We start from the raw sequence: 21,303 nt of genomic DNA, 5'->3' as shown, positions 1-21,303 counted from the left end.
TAATTATGGCTCCCCTAACCCTCCTTTATTCCCTCTTTCTATGGTGATTAGAATACCCTAGAACAATACCATCTGATAGAAATATATGAGCTATTCTGTAATTTAAAATTTTCACTTAAAGTATAGCTACTATGCCACATTTAAAAAGTGAAATTAATCTAAATAATGTATTTACTTAATCCCAAAGTTATAATCAATACTGAGATTAAGAACATTGATATTAATAGTACATTATTATAAAATATTATGCAATATATTTGTCACATATATGTACATATATCACATAATAATACACTCATACTGACATCATTTCTACATGCAATTGATACAAACTTATTGAAGCAATCTATTACTTTATTTTCATTCTAAGTCTTTACAGCCCTTATATTTATACTTATAGGCCAAGCAGTTTTTGACTAGACACATTTTAAGTGCCCATCAGCCATATAGGGCCAGTGGTTACTGTGTTGGAAAACAGGCCTAGAACATGCAATCAAATATTTTCAAATGTTTTAAATGTAGTGTATAAAATTATATTTGTGATATATAAAATATGGATAGTGGGACATTCAGTAACAAACAAAGCAAGCTTACTAGTGTGTTTATGAGGTTTTTTTAAAAAAACTGTTTCAATCCTTTATTTTGTTTGTAATTGACTTCTGGAGTCCATCATAATGTAATATCCTTTATGATACTATTTTGAGGGGGCTTATTTAGCTTAAAATTTTTCAGATTTCAATAATATATAGAGATTAAGTGACCTTTGTAGAATTGTGAGAATAATCAACAGTTTTATTCTACATTCAAATTAAGAAAAGTATGTACTTAAATGACCTTAAAGAAATTTGTATTTGACAAAGTCATTTACTTAATGGCAGGGAAACAAAGGACTGAGGAGCTACAGCATGCAACATATAAATGAAAACAATGTCTCAGATTTCAGTTATAACATGTAAAATATGAATGTGAGCTTACACACATTGAAATTCTATGCTAATATGTCATAATGTTGTGTTTAACAAAAGTTTTGCTACTGGTGTTTTACTAAAACACTTAAGTTACTTCATGCCTCTCCATGACTGGGGTTATGTAGGACTTAGTTTTAATGATTATAGGGGGAAAAAAGGCTTAGAGGAGTCCCTCTCCCACAAATTCTCCATACACTGCCCAAGTTTAAGCTCCCAGGATTTTTTCCTGGTCTTTTTAAATTTCTTCTCAAGTGTTTCCATGACTCAAGTCCATTTCAATTATAAAATATATCCTATAATTTCCCAATCAAGTTAGTTTCCTAAAATATATATATGAAAATGTTATTCCACAATCTTTGATTTACTATTGTATTCACAAAACTTTCTAATTTCAAGTTCAAGCTCATGTGCTTTTAAAATGCATATCAAGTCTACCTTTACCTGTGTCTAACATCGAGCCTGCAGACTTAGGGCCAGAATTCCTTTAGACCTCCAGTCTGCCCTTGTAGCCCTCTATTTCTCTGCACACCTGAAGTTTAGCTTGGGTTATTTCCCACTTCTGGAAAGTTTTTCTTCACATTTTAAAAATGTTTATTTATTTTTTACTGTACTGGGTCTCCATTGCTGTGCAGGTGCTTTTCCTAGTTGCAGCAAGTGGGGGCTACGCTCTAATCTCATTGTGTTGGCTTCTCTTGTTACAGAGCACAGGCTCTAGAATGCAAGGGCTTCAGTAGTTGTTGTGCATGGCTTAGTTGCTCTGCAGCATGTGGTATCTTCCCAGACTAGTGATTGAACTGGTGTTCCCAGCATTGCAAGTCAGATTCTTAAACATTGGACCAGCAGAGAAGCCTTCAGTTTTTTTTTTAAGACTGCCAATTTGAGTTGTACTTTTATTAATATATAACACAACATTTTCCTCTCATCTTCTTTTCCAGTTAATGTCTTCCTCTCCCACACTCCTATAGTGCTATGGAAGTACTTGTCAGTAGTAACTCCATTTTGTATATCAGGACTCTGTCGGTTAAAATATGGAACTGTACTAACCCTGATAAACTGGAAAATTAACGTTACTTGCTGAGGAAGAGCCTTCTAAGAACTGTTGTTGAAAAAGATATTTCTGAGAACTGTGCAAAAATATGGTTTTCTTAATAATGAGTGAAATGTCTTTGTAAGCGAATAAATTGTAAAAGAAAAAATAATAACCTCCAGTTGTAGCTCTTGGAAAAAAACTTGTGAAACCTATTTTACTTCATTTTTCCTTAAAAAAAAAAAAAACAACTTTGACTCCAGAACTGAACCCTGTTTTGTTTACTGCTGAAATCTGTAATTCCCAATATGTAATTCTAAGACCCCAAATAAGTGCATTTGTTTTAGAGACTCTCTTTTTTTCTCTGATGGCAGTGTTTATTATGCATATTTTACTGGACCTTATTCTTGTCTATGTCCATATTTGTCTCCTTTTAGGTTTAAGCTCATTGAATATAGTAATATTTAAGAAAATAATGCCAGTTAATATTTAGCAACTATAACTGCTTCTGCAACACTATGATTCTGTTATTTTCTCCACTGTGAGTGAGCACAGGGAGGTTTGGGGCAGCAATAAACCCTCCATCAGGTCATAGAGCTAGGAAGAGTAAGTCTTAATTTAGAAAATAGCTTTCTTTGAATCAGAGCTTAAACCCTTAGCCTCTACATTACCCTGCATGAATAAGGGTCTTGTCATTTTGATATAGGTTTTGGTAATTTTTTTATTTACAAAAAGATACATATATTTGATCTTCATTTCCTCCATTCCTGGCACAGAGCCCCTAAAACACTTAGAGCTTCTTAAGAGACTAAAAATACAGTTGTCTTCTGTTGTGTAAATAAAGTTATGTAAAGTAAAGCTTTATAGAGCTATGTAAATAATGTCCTTATTAAATAAAGTTTGTTATGTAAATGAGGCAACTTTGAAAAAGGCCCTAAGTATCTGGTTGCAAGGGGAATAAAACTTATAATTAAAGGGTTGAAACTTTCAGTCTTACTCCCTAGAGCCCCAGAATGAGGAGGTGGACAAGAGTTGATTCACCAATGACCAATGATTTCATTAACCATACTGAGGAAACGATGAGCTTTCATGATGGCTCAGATGGTAAAAAATCTGCTTGCAATGCGTGACACCTGAGTTTGACCCCTGGGTCTAGAATATCCTCTAGAGAAGAAAATGGCAACCTACTCCAATAATCTTGTCTGAAGAATTCCATGGACAGAGGAGCCTGGTGGGCTACAGTCCATGGGGTTGTAAAAAGTCATGCATAACTGAGCAACTAATACACACACTGATGAAATAAATATTCACATTTTCAAGCAAGACAAGAGAAGTTAAACATAGATTTTTTTTCCTACACTTTGTAATTCTCTTGCACTCATCTCACATGTTAGCAAAGTAATGCTCAAAACACTCCAAGCCAGGCTTCAACAGTACATGAACCATGAGCTTCCAGATGTTCAAGCTGGATTTAGAAAAGGCAGAGGAACCAGAGATCAAATTGCCGACATCTGTTGGAGCATAGAAATTCCACAAAAATATCTACTTCTGCTTTATTGACTACACCAAAGCCTTTGACTGTGTGACAACAAACTGTGGAAAATTCTTAAAAAGATGGGAATACCAGACCACCTGACTTGCCTCCTGAGAAAACTGTATGCAGGTCAAGAAGCAACAGTTAAAACTGCACAAGGAACAGCAGACTGGTTCCAAATCAGGAAAGGAGTACATCAAGACTATATATTGTCACCCTGTTTGTTTAACTTATATGCAGAGTACATCATGCAAAATGCCGGGCTGGATGAAGCACAAGCTGGAATCAAGATTGCCGGGAGAAATATCAATAACCTCAGATATGCAGATGATACCACCCTTATGGCAGAAAGCAAAGAAGAACTAAAGAGCCTCTTGATGAAAACGAAAGAGGAAGGTGAAAAAGTTGGCTTTTTAAAACTCAACATTCGTAAAACTAAGATCATGGCATCCAGTCCCATCACTTTTGGCCAATAGATGGGGAAACTATGAAAATAGTGAGGAGCTTTATTTTGGGGGCTCCAAAATCACTGCAGGTGGTGACTGCAGCCATGAAATTAAAAGATGCTTGCTCCTTGGAAGAAAAGTTATGACCAACCTAGACAGCATATTGAAAAGCAGAGACATTACTTTGTCAGTAAAGGTCCATCTAGTCAAAACTATGGTTTTTCCAGTAGTCATGTATGGATATGAGAGTTGGACTATAAAGAAAGTTGAGCACTCAAGAATTGATGCTTTTGAACCATGATGTTGGAGAAGACTCTTGAGAGTTCCTTGGACAGCAAGGTGATCCAACCAGTCCATCCTCAAGGAAATCAGTCCTGAATATTCATTGGAAGGACTGATGCTGAAGCTCCAATATTTTGGCCACCTGATGTGAAAACCTGACTCATTGAAAAAGTACCTGATGCTGGGAAAGACTGAAGGTGGGAGGAGAAGGAGAAGATTGAGAATGAGATGGCTGGATGGCATCACTGACTTGATGGACATAAGTTTGAGTAAACCCCAGGAGTTGATCATGGACAGGGAAGCCTGTGTACTTCCACTGGGGTCAAAAGGTGTTGGACATGACTGAGCGACTGAACTTAACTGAATTTCCTATACTGTGCATTGTGCATCTGCATCATGAGTTAACCAGATCTTTCTAATGGCAGAAAAACCTGCTTAACCATAAAGATAAAATTTTCTCATTCTGGTGCCAGTCATGAAATTTCTTAAATAATAACATTCCTTTCTATATCCTGTAAGGGTCTTGATCTTCACTCACCTTGTGTATGCAGGAATCTTCGTTGAACATGTACGTATAATGCCAGTATAGAATTTCACTTAAAGACAGTGATTGATGCAGAACAGACTAGTCAGACTACCTGGAGAGATGCTGAACCACATCCAACAAGTTTCTTAGCTTAAATATTTACTTATTGACCATATTAATGTTACTGTCTATATTATTTGCATTTCTATCAGACATAAATATTGCATCCTGCATTGGCAAATATGTCACTGAGCCTCAGAGAGAATTAATGATTAAGCAAGCTGAAACAATTAATCAAATATATAGTTATATAATAGGCTTTCCCCTGTGGCTCAGCTGTAAAGAATCCAACTGCAATGCAGGAAACATAGGAAATGTGAGTTCAAAGCCTGGATTGGGAAGATCCCATGGAAGAGGGCATGGCAACATACTCCACTGTTCTTGTGAGTAAAATCCAGTGGACAGAGGAACCTGTGAGTTATAGTCCATGAGGTCGCCAAGAATTGGACATGACTGAGTGACTGAGCTTAGTTATGTAATATCAGTGGCAGTAACTCTGTAACTCTAGGTCTGGGAAGAAGCAACAAGAGGGAACCATTTCCTAGATCATAACATCTAGTAAGTAAGTTCCAGGCAGTTTGAAGGATTTTGGTTACTGTTAACAGGGCCTGGTCCAGTAATAGCACTTTGAGTGGTCTATCTGTGAAATTCTCCCCTCACCTAAGAATGAGCATTCCTAGTGCCATGGAAATATTTAGCACAAAATTCCTCCAAAACTTTGGTCAAAATGAGACTGAAGGAAAGTTAATTGTTAAAAAAAAAAAAGGAAAAAGATGTTGTTCACCATTCAGATCTATAAGACTCATGACATTAGCCATTGCGGTTGCTGATCTACAGCATACCCTGGAAAGAATTTAGAGTGAAGATCAGGATGAGGCATTCTGTTCTCCAGGAAAACTGGCAGAACCGATCTTCACATAGTTAGGTATTTTCAAGAGTTGTTGTTGTTTTTTGTTTTTTTTTTTTAATGAACCTGGATTCTTGGGTCTTCCCATACTTAGGAAAGCACTAACACCAATAACTAAGCTGTCTGCTCCTCGACTAGCAGCAACCTTCTATCCAAATGAGTGTTTTTCACTTTTTTTCTTTTAATTGTAGTGATTGGAGGAGGGGATGGGAAGGAGGCTCAAGAGGGAGATGATATATATATATATATATACATATATATATATATATATACACATGTGACTGATTTACTTTGTTGTACAGAAGAAATTAACATAGCATTGTAAAGCAATTATACCCTAATTATTAAAAATCAAGCAAACAAACAAACCAACAAAAAACAAAACACATATCTTGATAGAAGATTGCTTCTCCAAGGGATATTCCTGACCCAGGAATCTAACTGGGGCCTCCAGAACTGCAGGCACATTCTTTCCCGGCTGAACTACCAGGGAAGCCAGACACAGTCCATAGGGTCACACAGCGTCAGACACGACTGAAGCAACTTAGCAGGCACCTGCACATCTTAGAGATGCAAGAGTTCTATCTGGTGTACTGTGTGAGCTCCAACCAAAACCTTCTCCAGTTTCTAAGAAAAAACAAAACAAAAAACAAGCAAACAAACAGGACAGAGGGCTTTTAGAACACAAACTGGTAAAGGGACTCTTCGGCCTAAACTCTAATTAAAGATGGCCTTCTTGGGAATCCCCTGGTGGTTCAGTGTTTAGGACACAGCACCCTCACTGGCCTGGCTTCAATCCCAGTTTGGGAACTGAGATACCTCAAGCCACACAGCATGGGAGGGGATAAAAAAAAAAAAAAAGCAACTTCCTTAAAATTGCTTGCCAAAGGCAAGTACAGATTTTAAAGTCTTCTCCAAAAATAATAAAAGAATCTGGCCATCTGCAAGTAGACTTAACTGGATTCAGGTGTTTTGTGTATACTAGTGAGTGGTGTGTTACACCTGATTCATGACTTAAGATCTTTGTGTGTGTCAGTCTTTCCGTTTGTACATATGTCTATAAATGTACATTATAGATATGATATTTATATACCTCCAAAGGCATTGTCTGGAGAAGGCAATGGCACCCCACTCCAGTACTCTTGCCTGGAAAATATCATGAATGGAGGAGCCTTGTATGCTGCAACCCATGGGGTCGCTAAGAGTCTGATAAGACTGAGCAACTTCACTTTCACTTTTCACTTTCATGCATTGGAGAAGGAAATGGCAACCCACTCCAGTGTTCTTGCCTGGAGAATCCCAGGGGTGGGGGAGCCTGGTGGTCTGCCATCTGTGGGGTTGCACAGAGTCAGACACGACTGAAGCGACTTAGCAGCAGTAGCAGCAGCAAAGGCATTGTCAAAGTTAATTTTTGAAAGAATTGTATCTAGTTGACTTAAAAAAAATTAAATACTTGTACAAATTCCCAAAAATATAATAAGAACTGACTCAAATGTTAAGTCCATGTGATCTTTAGTAAATAAAACCTACTTTAAATCTATTGGTTTAATCAATATGAACATGTCCTTGGAGTTATCAACATTACATTCAGTTCAGTTGCTCAGTCGCTCAGTCGTGTTCCACTCTTTTCAACCCCAGGGACTGCAGTATGCCAGGCCTCCCTGTCCATCAGAAACTCCTGGAGTTTACTCAAACTCATGTCCATTGAGTCAGTGATGCCATCATTGAGTCAGCTCTTCACATCAGGTGGCCAATGTATTGGAGTTTCAGCTTCAACATCAGTCCTTCCACTAAATACCCAGGACTGATTTCCTTTAGGGTGGACTGGTGAGATCTCCTTGCAGTCCAAGAGACTCTCAAGAGTCTTCTCCAACACCACAGTTCAAAAGCATCAATTCTTCAGTGCTCAGCTTTCTTCACAGTCCAACTCTCACATCCATACATGACCACTGGGAAAACCATAGCCTTGACTAGATGGACCATTTTTGACAAAGTAATGTCTCTGCTTTTTAATATGCTGTCTAGGTTGGTCATAACTTTTCTTCCAAGGAGTAAGCATCTTTTTATTTCATGGCTGCAATCACTATCTGCAGTGATTTTGGAGCCCCCCAAAATAAAGTCTGACACTGTTTCTACTGTTTCCCCATCTATTTGCATTGAAGTGATGGGACCAGAAGCCATGATCTTAGTTTTCTGAATGTTGAGCTTTAAGCCACCTTTTTCACTCTCCTCTTTCAATTTCATCAAGAGGCCCTTTAGTTCTTCACTTTCTGCCATAAGGGTGGTGTCATCTGCATATCTGAGGTTATTTATATTTCTCCCGGCAATCTTGATTCCAGCCTGTGCTTTGGCTCCATCTCTTCATTCTTTCTGAAGTTATTTCTCCACTGATCTCCAGTAGCATATTGGGCACCTGCAGACCTGGGGAGTTCATCTTTCTGTGTCCTATCTTTTTGCCTTTTTATACTGTTCATGGGGTTCTTAAGGCAGGAATACTGAAGTGGTGGCCGTTCCACTTTCCAGTGGACCACATTTTGTCAGAAATCTCTTACCATGACCCATCCATCTTGGGTGGCCCTATACAGCATGGTTCACAGTTTCATTGAGTTAGACAAGGCTGTGGTCCATGTGATTAGATTGGTGAGTTTTATGTGATTGTGGTTTTCATTCTCTCTGTCCTATGGTGGAGAAGGATAAGAGACTTATGAAACCTTCCTTGGAATAGACTGACTGAGGGGGAAACTGGGTCTTGTTCTGATGGGTGGGACCATGCTCAGTAAATCTTTAATCCAATTTTCTCAGTCCTGAATGTTCATTGGAAGGACTGATGTTGAAGCTGAAACTCAAATACTTGGCCACCTGATAGGAAGAGTTGACTCATTTGGAAAGACCCTGATGCTGGGAAAGATTGATGGCAGGAGGAGGAGGGGATGACAGAGGATGAGATAGTTGGATGGCATCACCAATTCAATAGACATGAGTTTGAGTAAACCCCAGGAGTTGGTGATGGACAGGGAGGCCTGGCGTGCATGGGGTTGCAAAGAGTCTGACATGACTGAGCAACTGAACTGAACTGAACTGAATCCAATTTTCTGTTGATATTTGGAGCTGTGTTCCCTCCCTTCTATTTACCTGGGGCTAAACTATGGTTGAGATAAGGAAGATAATGGTGACCTCCCTCAGAAGACATTAAATATAATACTTAAATGAAAGTTACTAAAACTCAAATAAACTTGTACTCTCTCTTAAAAATTTTGGCAGCCAGAAAAATCACTTAGGATAATGGTTGAGGTTTTCCAATGTCCAGTGAAGAGTTACTGACTTTTGGGGGGAAGATAATCAAACATGGTTTTTAAGAACAAATTACTAAAACATAAATAAGAAGTTTTAGTGTAATGTTTAGCAGTAATAGTTTTATGGTATATCTAGTGTACTTAATTTCCCAATTATCTCTGGTTAAATTAAACTCTTAAATTTTAGTAAGTTAAGTTAAATATCAGTTAAGTTCCTTGAATATCTAGATTATTTCCTTAAAAGATAAAATAATGAAACAAAAATTGCTGAACATAGGCTTTCTTTTACAGAGAAACTTAAGCTATTTGGGACTATCAATAGATACTTTTGGTACCACACAGAAATTTTCTATGAAAAATCACATTTCTAGAAATTATAAAAAGTACAAGCTTGCCAATCTATAGAATGCTAATTTACATTAGCATTAGAAAGGGAAAATAAAAACAGTCTATATTTCATACATTTTAGTTTTCTCCATAAATTAAAGTTTTCTTGGGGTTAAAAAAGTCCAAATATATGTGATTAAAGTTACTAGATAGATAAGAGAAACATCTTCATATGCAAGGAAAGTAGGATGTATGTTTTCAGTAAAAGAAGAGTTATGGAAAAAGAGTCTGGAAAGAAATTTTATGTGTCCAGAAATAGATATGATTGAAATGAATTTAATTAAGTAGGTGACTTTTAATGTCAAAAATAAACTGGTATAAAACTGGAGAATTTTTTCTCTCTGTTAAAAGACAATTTTTTTTTTTCCTGTTCACTTGGTCTTAATAATAAGAGATTATGAAAGGTTTTCCTTAACCCAATCTGCCTAGTAATTAATTTACCTAGAAAACAAACAAAACAAATGACGATCTTTGGTCATAGGAATCCAAGGGACTGGTTGGACTGAAACAGGGGTCAAGGAAGGTGGTGGTGATGAGAACAACAACTGTAGGTTCAACAACAAGGGTGAAGCAGTTACTGCCTAGGAGACAGAAGGGACTTTGTCTGTTAGGAGCAATTATTTGTCAGTAAATTATTGCAAACTAAGAGTGCACAAATTATCATTCCAATAAAGCATATCAAGGAATTAACAGCATTCATCACAGAGTAGAGAATATATGGTCTTAAAAACCATTGAAACATTGAAAAGCAAATATCCATAAGCTTAGAAGTAGAAATGGTATTTAAACATTATTTAAAGATATAAAATTAATTATAGTGAAAAAATCACTGATGGAAAATAACACTTTTTTCCTGTAAGGTTTCAGAAAACAATTATTGACAAAAAATTTTTAATATCAACTTAATTTATAATTAAAGCTATAGTGGTAAAATGTGTCATCTTGCATTTGAAACACAAAGCCACTTCTAGTTTCTTATACAAAGTTCACAAATTACCATATATTTGACAGAAATCAATAAAGAACCATTGATTAATTTATATTTAAGTTAAACTTAGATTTACATTAAATTGACTTGGAATTGATGGGTTGAAAATGCTTCTTGAGATTAATCTTTTAAAAAAAAATTCCTTTTGAGAGTTATCAAATTTTTCCATCCAAAAATATATATTTTGATTTAATTTATTAAATTTAGCTCAATGTTTTCACAAACTATTAACATTCCTAATAGCTCTGGTAACATAAGCAGAGTGATTCTTTTAAAACAACAAAAGAAAGAAAATAATAAAAATGTAATCACAAGTGACTGAAATCACTTTCAGTTATGTAGATAGATAATAAAGTTTCTAAATTATAAATTCAGATGAAAATTCAGGAAAAAGTGAACCGCCAAACCTTATAATCAATAAATATATCACATAAACAAATATCTATGTCATTAGATAAAAAATCTGACACAAATATGTCATTTACAATTTTTATTGTTTTATAACTAATGAAATAAATTTGAGGAAAAAACTACATTTGAGCAGCAATAATGCATCATTTTTTGCTGTTTGAAACAAGAGGCCACATATTTTCACTTTGTATTGTGCCATACAGATTATGTAAAATATGAACCTACCCTCTCCTGCCACATCTTAGAGGTAAAGAGCATTTTTGTACTGATCCTTGATAACGATTTACCCTGGAAGTTCACTTGAGCTGATGGAGTTTTATTTACTGTAGTGGGAAATCTGTTTAGGAAAGTAACATAATCATAATATAAATGGCTAAATTTGATTGTGAAAGTTAACTTTCTCCAACCTGGTTTGACAGAATTATGTGACATAATGAGTGGAGAATAAAATCTCATTTGAGAAACATTATCTAATATAAGAACAGTAGGAGAAACTTAGGTAAACTGAGCATATTCCAAGTGTGGGGATGCTTGCAAGAAGGACCTCACTATTTCCAAGTTCCACTAATTAGACTAAATCATTGAAACCATCAATCCTATAATTAACTTCAGTTTCCTCAATCTCTATTGGTGTATCCTCGTCCTTATTGTTGATCCCCAGATATGCTGGATATTAAACTCACCACCCTAAAAGAAATATAAACTTGTAATTTTCCACTTAGAGTGGTGCGAAGACTTGAGAATCCCTGTTGAAATCTCAGCTAAATCTCAGAAACAAAGTTTCCTCATATTGAAGGAAAAAAATAACTGTTATTGGTAATTAAAGGAATACCATGAAAAGAACAAAAAGTCTTTTAATTTGATCAATACGTCCAGAAAACATGTTTTAAAAATTTAGGAAAATAAATGGTAAATAGAACTAACTCTGTTGAATAATAACTTTAGTTAATTAAAATCATTTCCATTTTCATTACTTCATTGCAAAGAAAATTTTTAATTGAAAACACATGAGGGAAGAAAACCATTTGAAACTGATGGGAAACAACACCATGGAGAATATAAAGATTAAGTCTTGATATTCTATATATGCAAGATAATTTTTTTTTCACCTCTATATTAATTTTACACTTGGCATTTAATTGAAAAATACCCTTTTAAATTATTGAATTCTGATGATAAATGGATTTATATCCAAGTACTAGCATTCATGCCAAAACTTTGTCTTAAGTTTTTACAGAGCAGATTCTCTGAATTGCTCTTCTCAGGGCTCCCATAACCTCCTTGTTTTTCAGGCTATAGATAACAGGATTGAGCACTGGGGTCAGGATGGTGTAGAAGACAGCCAGAGCCTTGTCCTCTGTTGGAGATCTGAGATATCTTGGGCGTAGATAAGTATAAACAAAGGGAGCATAGTAGAAAGTCACCACTGTGAGGTGGGTGCTGCAGGTTGAATAGGCCTTCTTCTTCCCTTCTGCTGAGTTCATGTGATGGACCGCAAAGAGAACACGGCCATAGGAACATACAATACCAATGAAAGGGCACAAAAGGAAGAGGATGGTACTCACAAACACGGTGTACTCATAGATCCAAGTGTCCATGCAAGCCAGAGTCAACATGGCTGGGACATCACAGAAGAAATGATTGATGGCCCTGGATCTGCAATAAGGGATATGGAGGGCATATGTGGTGTGGGCACAGGAGTTGATAGAGCCCATTATCCAAGATCCTATTATCATCAACACACACACTCGCCTGCTGATTTTGATGGGATAGTGAAGAGGAAAGCAAATGGCCACATACCGATCATAAGCCATAGAGGCCAAGAGCAATGCTTCTGCACCTGCTAAAGTCAAGAAAAAGAAACTCTGTACCCCACATCCAATAAATGAGATTGATTTATTTCCGAACAGATAATTGTAAGCCATTTTGGGCACAATGGTTGAGATGTAATTTAGGTCAATTAAGGATAGTTGACTAAGTAAAAAATACATGGGTTTGTGAAGATGGATGTCCAGAAAGATAAGAAGGATCATGGAAAGATTGCCAAATAAAGCCAATAGGAAAATGAGAACAATGAGAATAAAAAGAAACAGACCAAATCTTGATGAGGGAAACAATCCCAGTAAGACAAAATCAGTTGATGTTTGATTACAGTTTTCCATGAGTCATTCATATAATTTTTCCTAAGGGCAGACAGAAGAGTAAGCTAGGTTCAAAACAAAAAAGTATTTTTAATTTATTATTTTAATAAAAATATATTATTTAACACTTTTTACCTCTTAAATTAAGAACTGAACTTATCAATTTTAGAAAAAAATAGTCTTATTTTTGAGCCAAAGATTAAAATATAGAGATACATTTTTGAACAAAATGTTTTCCAATAAATTTTTAATGTTAGAAAACCATTTAATTATGAGATCATTAGAATGCACATGTTGTAGTGCCCTATCCATTCTCAAGTAACAATAATCTCAGATTCTATATTCAGAATATATTCATAGGAAATCAATGTAAATTCACACATTGTATAATATTATTAGTGATAACTGTTTACTACTATCAAGATATGATTTCCCTTTCATAGTTCATTTCTAAGTCTTACCTCTAAAACCAGCAACCTATCAAATATGCTGAAGAGCTATATATATATATTTTAGTTCTCTTCACTTAGAAGTGTCAAACCAAGGTTCTTAGAAGTCAAACATTATTTTGATCTATCTTTTGTAAAATCTAAAATGAACCTTATTGTCAGGTATAATTTACAAGGAGTCACTCTGTTTTGCCTCTTTAGTGAGTTTCTCAATGCTGTGATTAAAGTAAGCCTTTACCTGAATACCTACACATTGCACTCCTTGTATATTTGTTAAATCCGTGCAAGCACTTTTAAAAAACATGTGTAATATCTCTCTGCTTCTCTGATATTTATATGATAAGTATTTGTTAATATCTGTCACAGTCTGAATGAGTTTATTTTTATAGAAATATAAAAACATATCCTAAAATTCTTTTGAAATCCTAAGGTATTTAATATAACAAAAAGCATCTCATAAAATAATTGGATAACTGCCCCTGCTAAGTCGCTTCAGTCATGTCCAACTCTGTATGACCCCATAGACAGCAGCCCACCAGGCTCCTCTGTCCCTGGGATTCTCCAGGCAAGAATACTGGAGTGGGTTTCCATTTCCTTCTCCGATTTGGATAACTAGCTGTTTCTTATTTAAAATTTGCTATAAAACTATGATGATTTTAAGATTGTAGTACTGACATGAAGATAGACATAAACCAACAAAATAAAAGAGAAGCATAAAAAATGCATAAATTTGAGAAAAAGATTTTTCATATGTGTCTCAAAGCCATTCACTAGAGATCTTTTCACCAAAAGTTGCTTGGAAAACTGGATTTACTGGTCCAGTTAATAAAATCTGGGTGATTGACTTAAATTATATATGAAAATTAACTAAAATCAAAGAACTAAATATAGAACTAATGACAGAGAGAAAGTTTAAAGACATTGAATTTAACTGTGCTTTCTTGGATATGAAAAGTGTATGTGACCAAAAGCATATATATATTGATATATTGGACTTTATTAAAATTCAAAATTCCTGTGCATGGAAGACATTTATCTGGAGAGTGAATAAGCAAGTCATAAAATGGAAAGGTGTTTGCAAAATATATATCAGATGATGGATTTATATAGGGAATAGATAAAGAACTACACAACTCAGTAACAACAAATAAACTAATTTAAAATAGGGAAAACTCTTGAATAAACATTTCTTCAAAGAAGATATTCAAATGGCCAATAAACACAAGAAAAGATGTTCCACATCACTAATTATTAGGAAAATTCAAATCAATACTATAATGAGATAGCACATCTCACTTTTATGAGATGTGCTATCTTCTTTTTTATTTTTAAAATATTATCTTCAAATCATCTTCTATTTTTTAAAAGGGAAAGTGTTGGCAAACATGTAAGAAAAACTAGAACATGTGTAAATGTAATGCTGGTGGGAGTGCAAAATGGTGTAACCATTTAGGAAAATGTTATGGCAATATCTAAAAAAGTAACAGAATCACCATATGATTCAACAGCTGCCCTTCTGAATATATGTCCAAAATAACTGAAAGCAGAGTCTCTAAGAGGTATGTTTATACCTATGTTCCTAGAAGCTTTCTTCACCATGACTGAAAAGTTGAAACAATACTAAAAATTTGGTTGATGGGTTAATAGATAATCAGAACATATATAATTCAATCTTAAAAAAGAAGAAAATTCTACTCCGTGCTACAAGATAGAAGCAGCTTAGAGATGCTATGCTAAATAAAGTACGTCAGGCATGAAAAACCAGATGCATTAGTTATAAATTAGTTATCCAGGGTAGTCAAATTCATAGAGATGAAAATGGAATGGTGGTTTTAAAGACTGTGATGTATGAGAAATGCAGAGTTAGCATTTGCTGAATACACAGTCTCAGTTGAACAATATAACAATATTCTGGGGTGATGTTGGTAATGACTGTACAAAGTGTCGATGTACTTAATGTCAACAATAATTACACTTAAAATGGGTAAAATGGTACCTTTTATAGCATATAAATTTGCCCCAATAAAGAAGCAAAAAATATAGCATAAATGTAACTGCAAGTATCTCATATTTCTATTTCAAATATATTGTGCAAACCTATGGCAGGATCTTTAACATTTACAGAGGAATTGATCTTCAGTAATATGTGGTCTATTAAAACTTTTCATGGAAAAATTCAGATTTCTTTTTATATATATCATTTGGATTCAAAATTAAATGAGATATTAGATTACACCGTAGTATGCAATTTATATTGGTCATTTAATTATTGATAGATTAAAAACTTAGTATTTGAAATTATAAAAGAAATTATTGTGATTCTTATCATAAGTGTTTTATATAAGGATATCTATTTAAAAAGTGTCTTTTGGGTAATTTCATCACACTCTAAACATGAAAAAATGAGCAATGAATGGAAATAATTAATAGTACATCATATCTTGAGATTTGAATCCATGTATTCTAACTGACAATGGAGAATTTTTCTTTGGTTATTCATGGTGCACTGTTCTATACTGTAATATTCTCACATGGTATTATATAAAAGACCCCTGTGTCTCAGAGGTAAGCAAAATCAATTGTTGAATATATCAGCCTTGAAAATTACAAAGTCTAATGTAAAAAGGATTTTTTTTTCTTGAGGTAAAAATAAAACCAAATAACTTATTTTTCTATTTTGTTTTGCTTTTATCTAATGGAAGAACAATAATCTATTTCAATTTATAAAACATTTTCAATCTCTTTATATTTTAAACTTCTTGAAAAGATTCTAATCACTGCAGCTGGTGATTGCAGCCATTAAATTAAAAGACGCTTACTCCTTGAAGGAAAGTTATGACCAACCTAGATAGCATATTAAAGAGCAGAGACATTACTTTGCTAACAAAGATCCGTCTGGTCAAGGCTATGGTTTTTCCAGTGGTCATGTATGGATGTGAGAGTTGGACTGTGAAGAAGGCTGAGTGCCGAAAAATTGATGTTTTTGAACTGTGGTGTTGGAGAAGACTCTTGAGAGTCGCTTGGACTGCAAGGAGATCCAACCAGTCCGTCCTAAAGGAGATCAGTCCTGGGTGTTCACCGGAAGGACTGATGCTGAAGCTGAAACTCCATTACTTTGGCCACCTCATGCGAAGAGTTGAGATTTTTCACTGGAAAAGACCCTGATGCTGGGAGGGATTGGGGGCAGGAGGAGAAGGGGACGACAGAGGATGAGATGGCTGGATGGCATCACTGACTCGATGGACATGAGTTTGAGTAAACTCCGGGAGTTGGTGATGGACAGGCAGGCCTGGCGTGCCGCGATCCATGGGGTTGCAAAGAGTCGGACACGACTGAGCTACTGAGCTGAACTGAACTGAACTGATGCATTAGTATTAATGATATCAACATAAGAGGAAAGAACTAGAGGAAAAAAAAAAGTCTTATGATGGTTTTTTGCTGGGGAGAAAAAACAAGCCTCTATCTGGAAGAGAAAATGGAGAGACAAACTTTTTTGACTATCTCCATAGGTTGTCATGTAAAGTGTGTCAGGATATGTTTTAGAATTAAATTATATTTAATCTTTACCACTCTCTATTGAGTTTGAAATCACAGCTGATGTTTTTTAAATAATAAAATTGTGATTCAGAGATTTAAAGTGACCTTATCTTAAAGTACATAATAGTTGGATAGCTAGATTCCAGATTGTTCTATCATGTATCTATCTCCATCTATCTCAAAAATGCACCCTTTATCTATTCTATCTTATCTTATAATATTAAATATTTTAAAGTAATGCATCTGAAACAAAGGTGGGTCACTTTTTAAACTCTCCAACACAAAAGATAAATTAAATGTGATAAAGAAAAAAACAGAAATTTTCATTAAAACAAAAAATCTATAGTTTGTAGAAGGACAAGAATGTATGTGAAAAGTTTTTTAAAACAAATAATTATTTCAATGTTTACTCATTTTGACATATTCTTCTATATTCTCATATATACTGACTTTAATGTATTTTCACTTTGCCCAGCAACTACAGATATTATCTTGCAAAAATGATATCCCAAAATCTCTAAATAGAATCTAGTTCCTGTCTAGTCCTCATTACAAAATTTCCCCTATCTAGGAGAATTCACTTGCAAAGGATCATCCATATTAACTGCTGTCCATTCAGATTTCAGATTTCTGTATTCTGTATGATGAATAAAATCATTCAAATGCTGCCCACATGTCAAAATGAATTATGTAAAGTCATCTCTTGGAGTCAATATGCATCAATTTAATTGCAGATATTATTCCTATGTTTATAGTTGAATATAAAATACTGAAAAGCATCTCATTTTAATGATTCTTTAATATATCTATATATATTATAGAACAAATAATTTTTAGATCATTAGTTAAACTACTAAAAGGATTTTTTAAAACCTGAATTATAGATATGAAGTGAGTCATTCAAGGCTGTATAGTGACTTAGTGATCAAATTAGAAAACATGGAAGAGTATCCTCTAGATTCTGATAATGCAGAATTTTCCAAGATGCACATTTTTTATACTCTACACTTTCCTCAGTATTCCTCAAAGTCCATCTCAAAAATCATTCTTGATTACAAAATAAAGCTGGTATGTGAATTTACAGAGGAATAGCAAGACTGTAGATTCACCAAAGAAGTCTCCTTGAATTGGCCTTGCTGTAAGTGTTATAGAAAATCTCAGAGTAGACTTGTTAAAATTTCTAAAGCAAGTTTTCAGAAAAGTTGACCACTTCCTATCTTCCTAGATCCCTAAAATTTCCTGATATGTTGGACTTCTCTGAACTGATTTTCCTTACCCATATTTAGGGTTGAGAAAACAGTAAACCAGGTGACCAGTTCAATTATAATGGGAGTCTCCTAACACATTAGTTTCATGAAATAAATTCTAGTTCTTAAAAATTGACTAGGTTTGCCTGGTAGGCCAGCTGGTTAAGAATCTGCCTGCAAAGCAGGAGACCCCAGTTCGATTCTTGGGTTGAGAAGACCCCCTGGAGAAGGGACAGGCTACCCACTCCAGTATTCTTGGACTTCCCTAGTGGTTCAGACTGCAAAGAATCCACCTGCAATGTGGGAGACCTGGGTTGGATCCCTGGGTTGGGAATATCCCCTGGAGAAGGGAACAGCTGTCCACTCCAGTATTCTTGCCTGGAGAATTCCATGGACAGAGGAGCCTATCAGTGTTGTAAACATCAGTGTTGTAAAATGACTTACATAGAGTCAGAATCACATTATCCAGAAATGTGTCTTCTAGTATCTAGACAAACACACTAGTCTACAGTATCCATACATGGAAGCCAACATAGCATTCTACATTCCTTTAAGTATTTCTACAAGTTCTACTTGTAGGGAAATAGTATTACATTCTAATATAATTAGCTTTAGTTCTAGTATAATTAGTTCAAAATCTAATATAATTAGTTCTAAAGCTAAACTCTTTCTGATCTACTTGTGTAATGAAGGAGAATAAATATATTCTTATTGCAAAACAAAACATGAAGGACATATACTTATCATCAGTTTCATCTTTTAAAATATCTGTCTACCTAATTATTTATTTAGTAATACTGATTCATTATTGTAAAACTTTATTGAGCTCTATACATTAGTAAGTAAAGTAAAGTCACTCAGTCATGTCCGACTCTTCATGACCCCATGGATTGTAGCCTACCAGGCTCCTCTGTCCATGGGATTTTCCAGGCAAGAGTACTGGAGTGGGTTGCCATTTCCTTCTCCAGGGGATCTTCCTGACCCAGGGATTGAACCTGGGCCTCCAGCATTGCAGACGCTTTACTGTCTGAGCCACCATGGAAATCCATTAGAAACATAATATATCCATTAGAAACACACACATATATACACACAGAAATAATCACTATCCTTTATATCTCTTTATGCTGTTAAAATTATGGTTCTCAAACTGTACAACTTAAAAAATTGAAAGCACATTACTTGACAATTAAATAATATCAGTAAAATTCCCAAGTCAGTAAACTCACATTAGCCAGTATGAAATCTTTGTCTCTTCTTCAGTAGAACATGTAGAAACACTTAAAGGTATGTGGAGTGTTACGTAGGTTTCAATGTAAGGATACTGTAGACTAGTATGTTTGTCTAGACACTAGAGGACACATTTCTGGGCAATGTGATTCTGATTCTATGAAAGTCATTTTTCAACGCCATTTAGATGACTGATGGCAATGCAAAATAATCTTCGTGTAAACATTCAGATTTACATAGATAATTCTAATAGGTAATGTAAGGTTAGAACAAGGAATTTAACTATCTGAACATGCATCTTTTCTGTAGAACTGATTTAAAGAAACATGAAATATTAAAAATAATCCATTAAATAAAATATGAAAATAGTACATACCTTGGGTTAAATATAATTGGAAAGTAGTTACAAATTTTATCATCTTTATTAGTCACTGTCATCACCATCTTTTACACTCACTTTTACACTGTTGTCATCCATCACAATTGCATGATGATAGTTTCCAATTGTCTCTTCATGCTATGCCCATTTGATTCACAAAACGTCTGCAGAGTTTTTTTTTTTTCCCCCTGATATTACTTTCCTCCACTGCAAAGTTATTGATGTATACAGGAAGTAAAAAACAAAATGCTAATATTAACAGCACAACATACTTCAATTCACAAGATTTCTGTTTTAAAATAAAAATGGTTAGCTATACCTAAACATAGAGATTTCCCTGGTGGCTCAGATGGTAAAGCATCTGCCTACAATTCAGGAGACCCAGGTTCAATCCCTGGGTCGGGAAGATCTCCTGGAGAAGGAAATGGCAACCCACTCCAATATTCTTGCCTGGAAAATCCCATGGACGAAGGAAGCTGGTATGCTACAGTCCATGGGGTCGCAAAGAGTAGGACACGACTAAGCAACTTCACTAGCACTAGAACCATACCTAAACATATGATTTGTTACCTGACTAGTTCTAGAAGTTATCCCTCAAATTATATGTATATGCATACAAAGTAATAATAGCCATTTTAAACTTCACAATATATGCCATTTAATATTTTTATATTAAATCCATACAAATAATTTCTAGATCTTTATTAGAAAGAGTGGATTCATGGAGGATAAAAGAATAAGTAATGAAGCAACATTAAGATTATCATGAAGATTTGAAGCTATTGAACTGTAGTATTGGAGAAGACTCTTGAGGGTCCCTTGGACAGCAAGGAGATCAAACTAGTCAATCCTAAAGGAAACCAGTCCTACATATTCAGTTGAAAGGACTGATACTGAAGCCAAAACTCCAATACTTTGGCCACCTGATGCAAAGAACTGACTCATTGGAAAAGACCCTGATACTAGGAATGATTGAAAGTGAGAGGAGAAGGGAATGACAGAGGATTGGATGGTTGGATAGCATCACCAACTCAATGGACATGAGTTTGAGTAAGCTCTGGGATTGGTGATGGACAGGGAAGCCTGGTGTACTGCAGTCCATGGGGTTGCAGAGTCCGACACAACTGAGCAACTAAACTGAACTGATTGTGTAACTACTCTTCATTCATTAAAAAAAATATAATAAATTGAAAATAAGAAATAAAGTCTTCCATATTTCTTAGGGCTGATATCCTTAAGTGTTAGATTTATTCTTTAATTATCACTTGAACACATCCAAAGTATCTTCCAAGACCCTCATCTCATTTCTCATCAAGAAAATCACATTTATGAATCAACTCCAAAACCACTTTCTTTTGTCCATTTCATATGCCACAATTACTACTGAACTGTATAGTAAAAAGTGGAGCTGTTCCTGGACCTCAAACTTCTCTTAAAATTCTTTGCTTCTTAACTATGTCTTACATAAAACACATTAAACATTTCCTAAAC

The 21,303-nt window shown here is 34.9% G+C and overlaps 1 protein-coding gene across 1 annotated transcript; it reads right to left on the bottom strand.

Moving 5' to 3' along the window:
* Positions 1–12,052: 12,052 nt before the first annotated feature.
* On the bottom strand, positions 12,053–12,991 carry LOC110151143 (olfactory receptor 2L8-like). Its single transcript, XM_020914425.2, has one exon. It carries the CDS (start codon positions 12,989–12,991, stop codon positions 12,053–12,055), a length of 939 nt encoding a protein of 312 aa, XP_020770084.2.
* Between the last annotated feature and the right edge of the window lie 8,312 nt (positions 12,992–21,303).

The sequence above is a fragment of the Odocoileus virginianus genome, chromosome 3, assembly GCF_023699985.2.
Source record: "Odocoileus virginianus isolate 20LAN1187 ecotype Illinois chromosome 3, Ovbor_1.2, whole genome shotgun sequence".
Lineage (NCBI taxonomy): Eukaryota > Metazoa > Chordata > Mammalia > Artiodactyla > Cervidae > Odocoileus > Odocoileus virginianus.
Note: the sequence above shows the minus strand (reverse complement) of the source record. Positions and strands in the feature narration are given on the sequence as shown.

Coding starts and splice junctions, on each gene's coding strand:
- LOC110151143 (XM_020914425.2), bottom strand. CDS start 12,991: ATGGAAAACTGTAATCAAACATCAACTGATTTTGTCTTACTGGGATTG.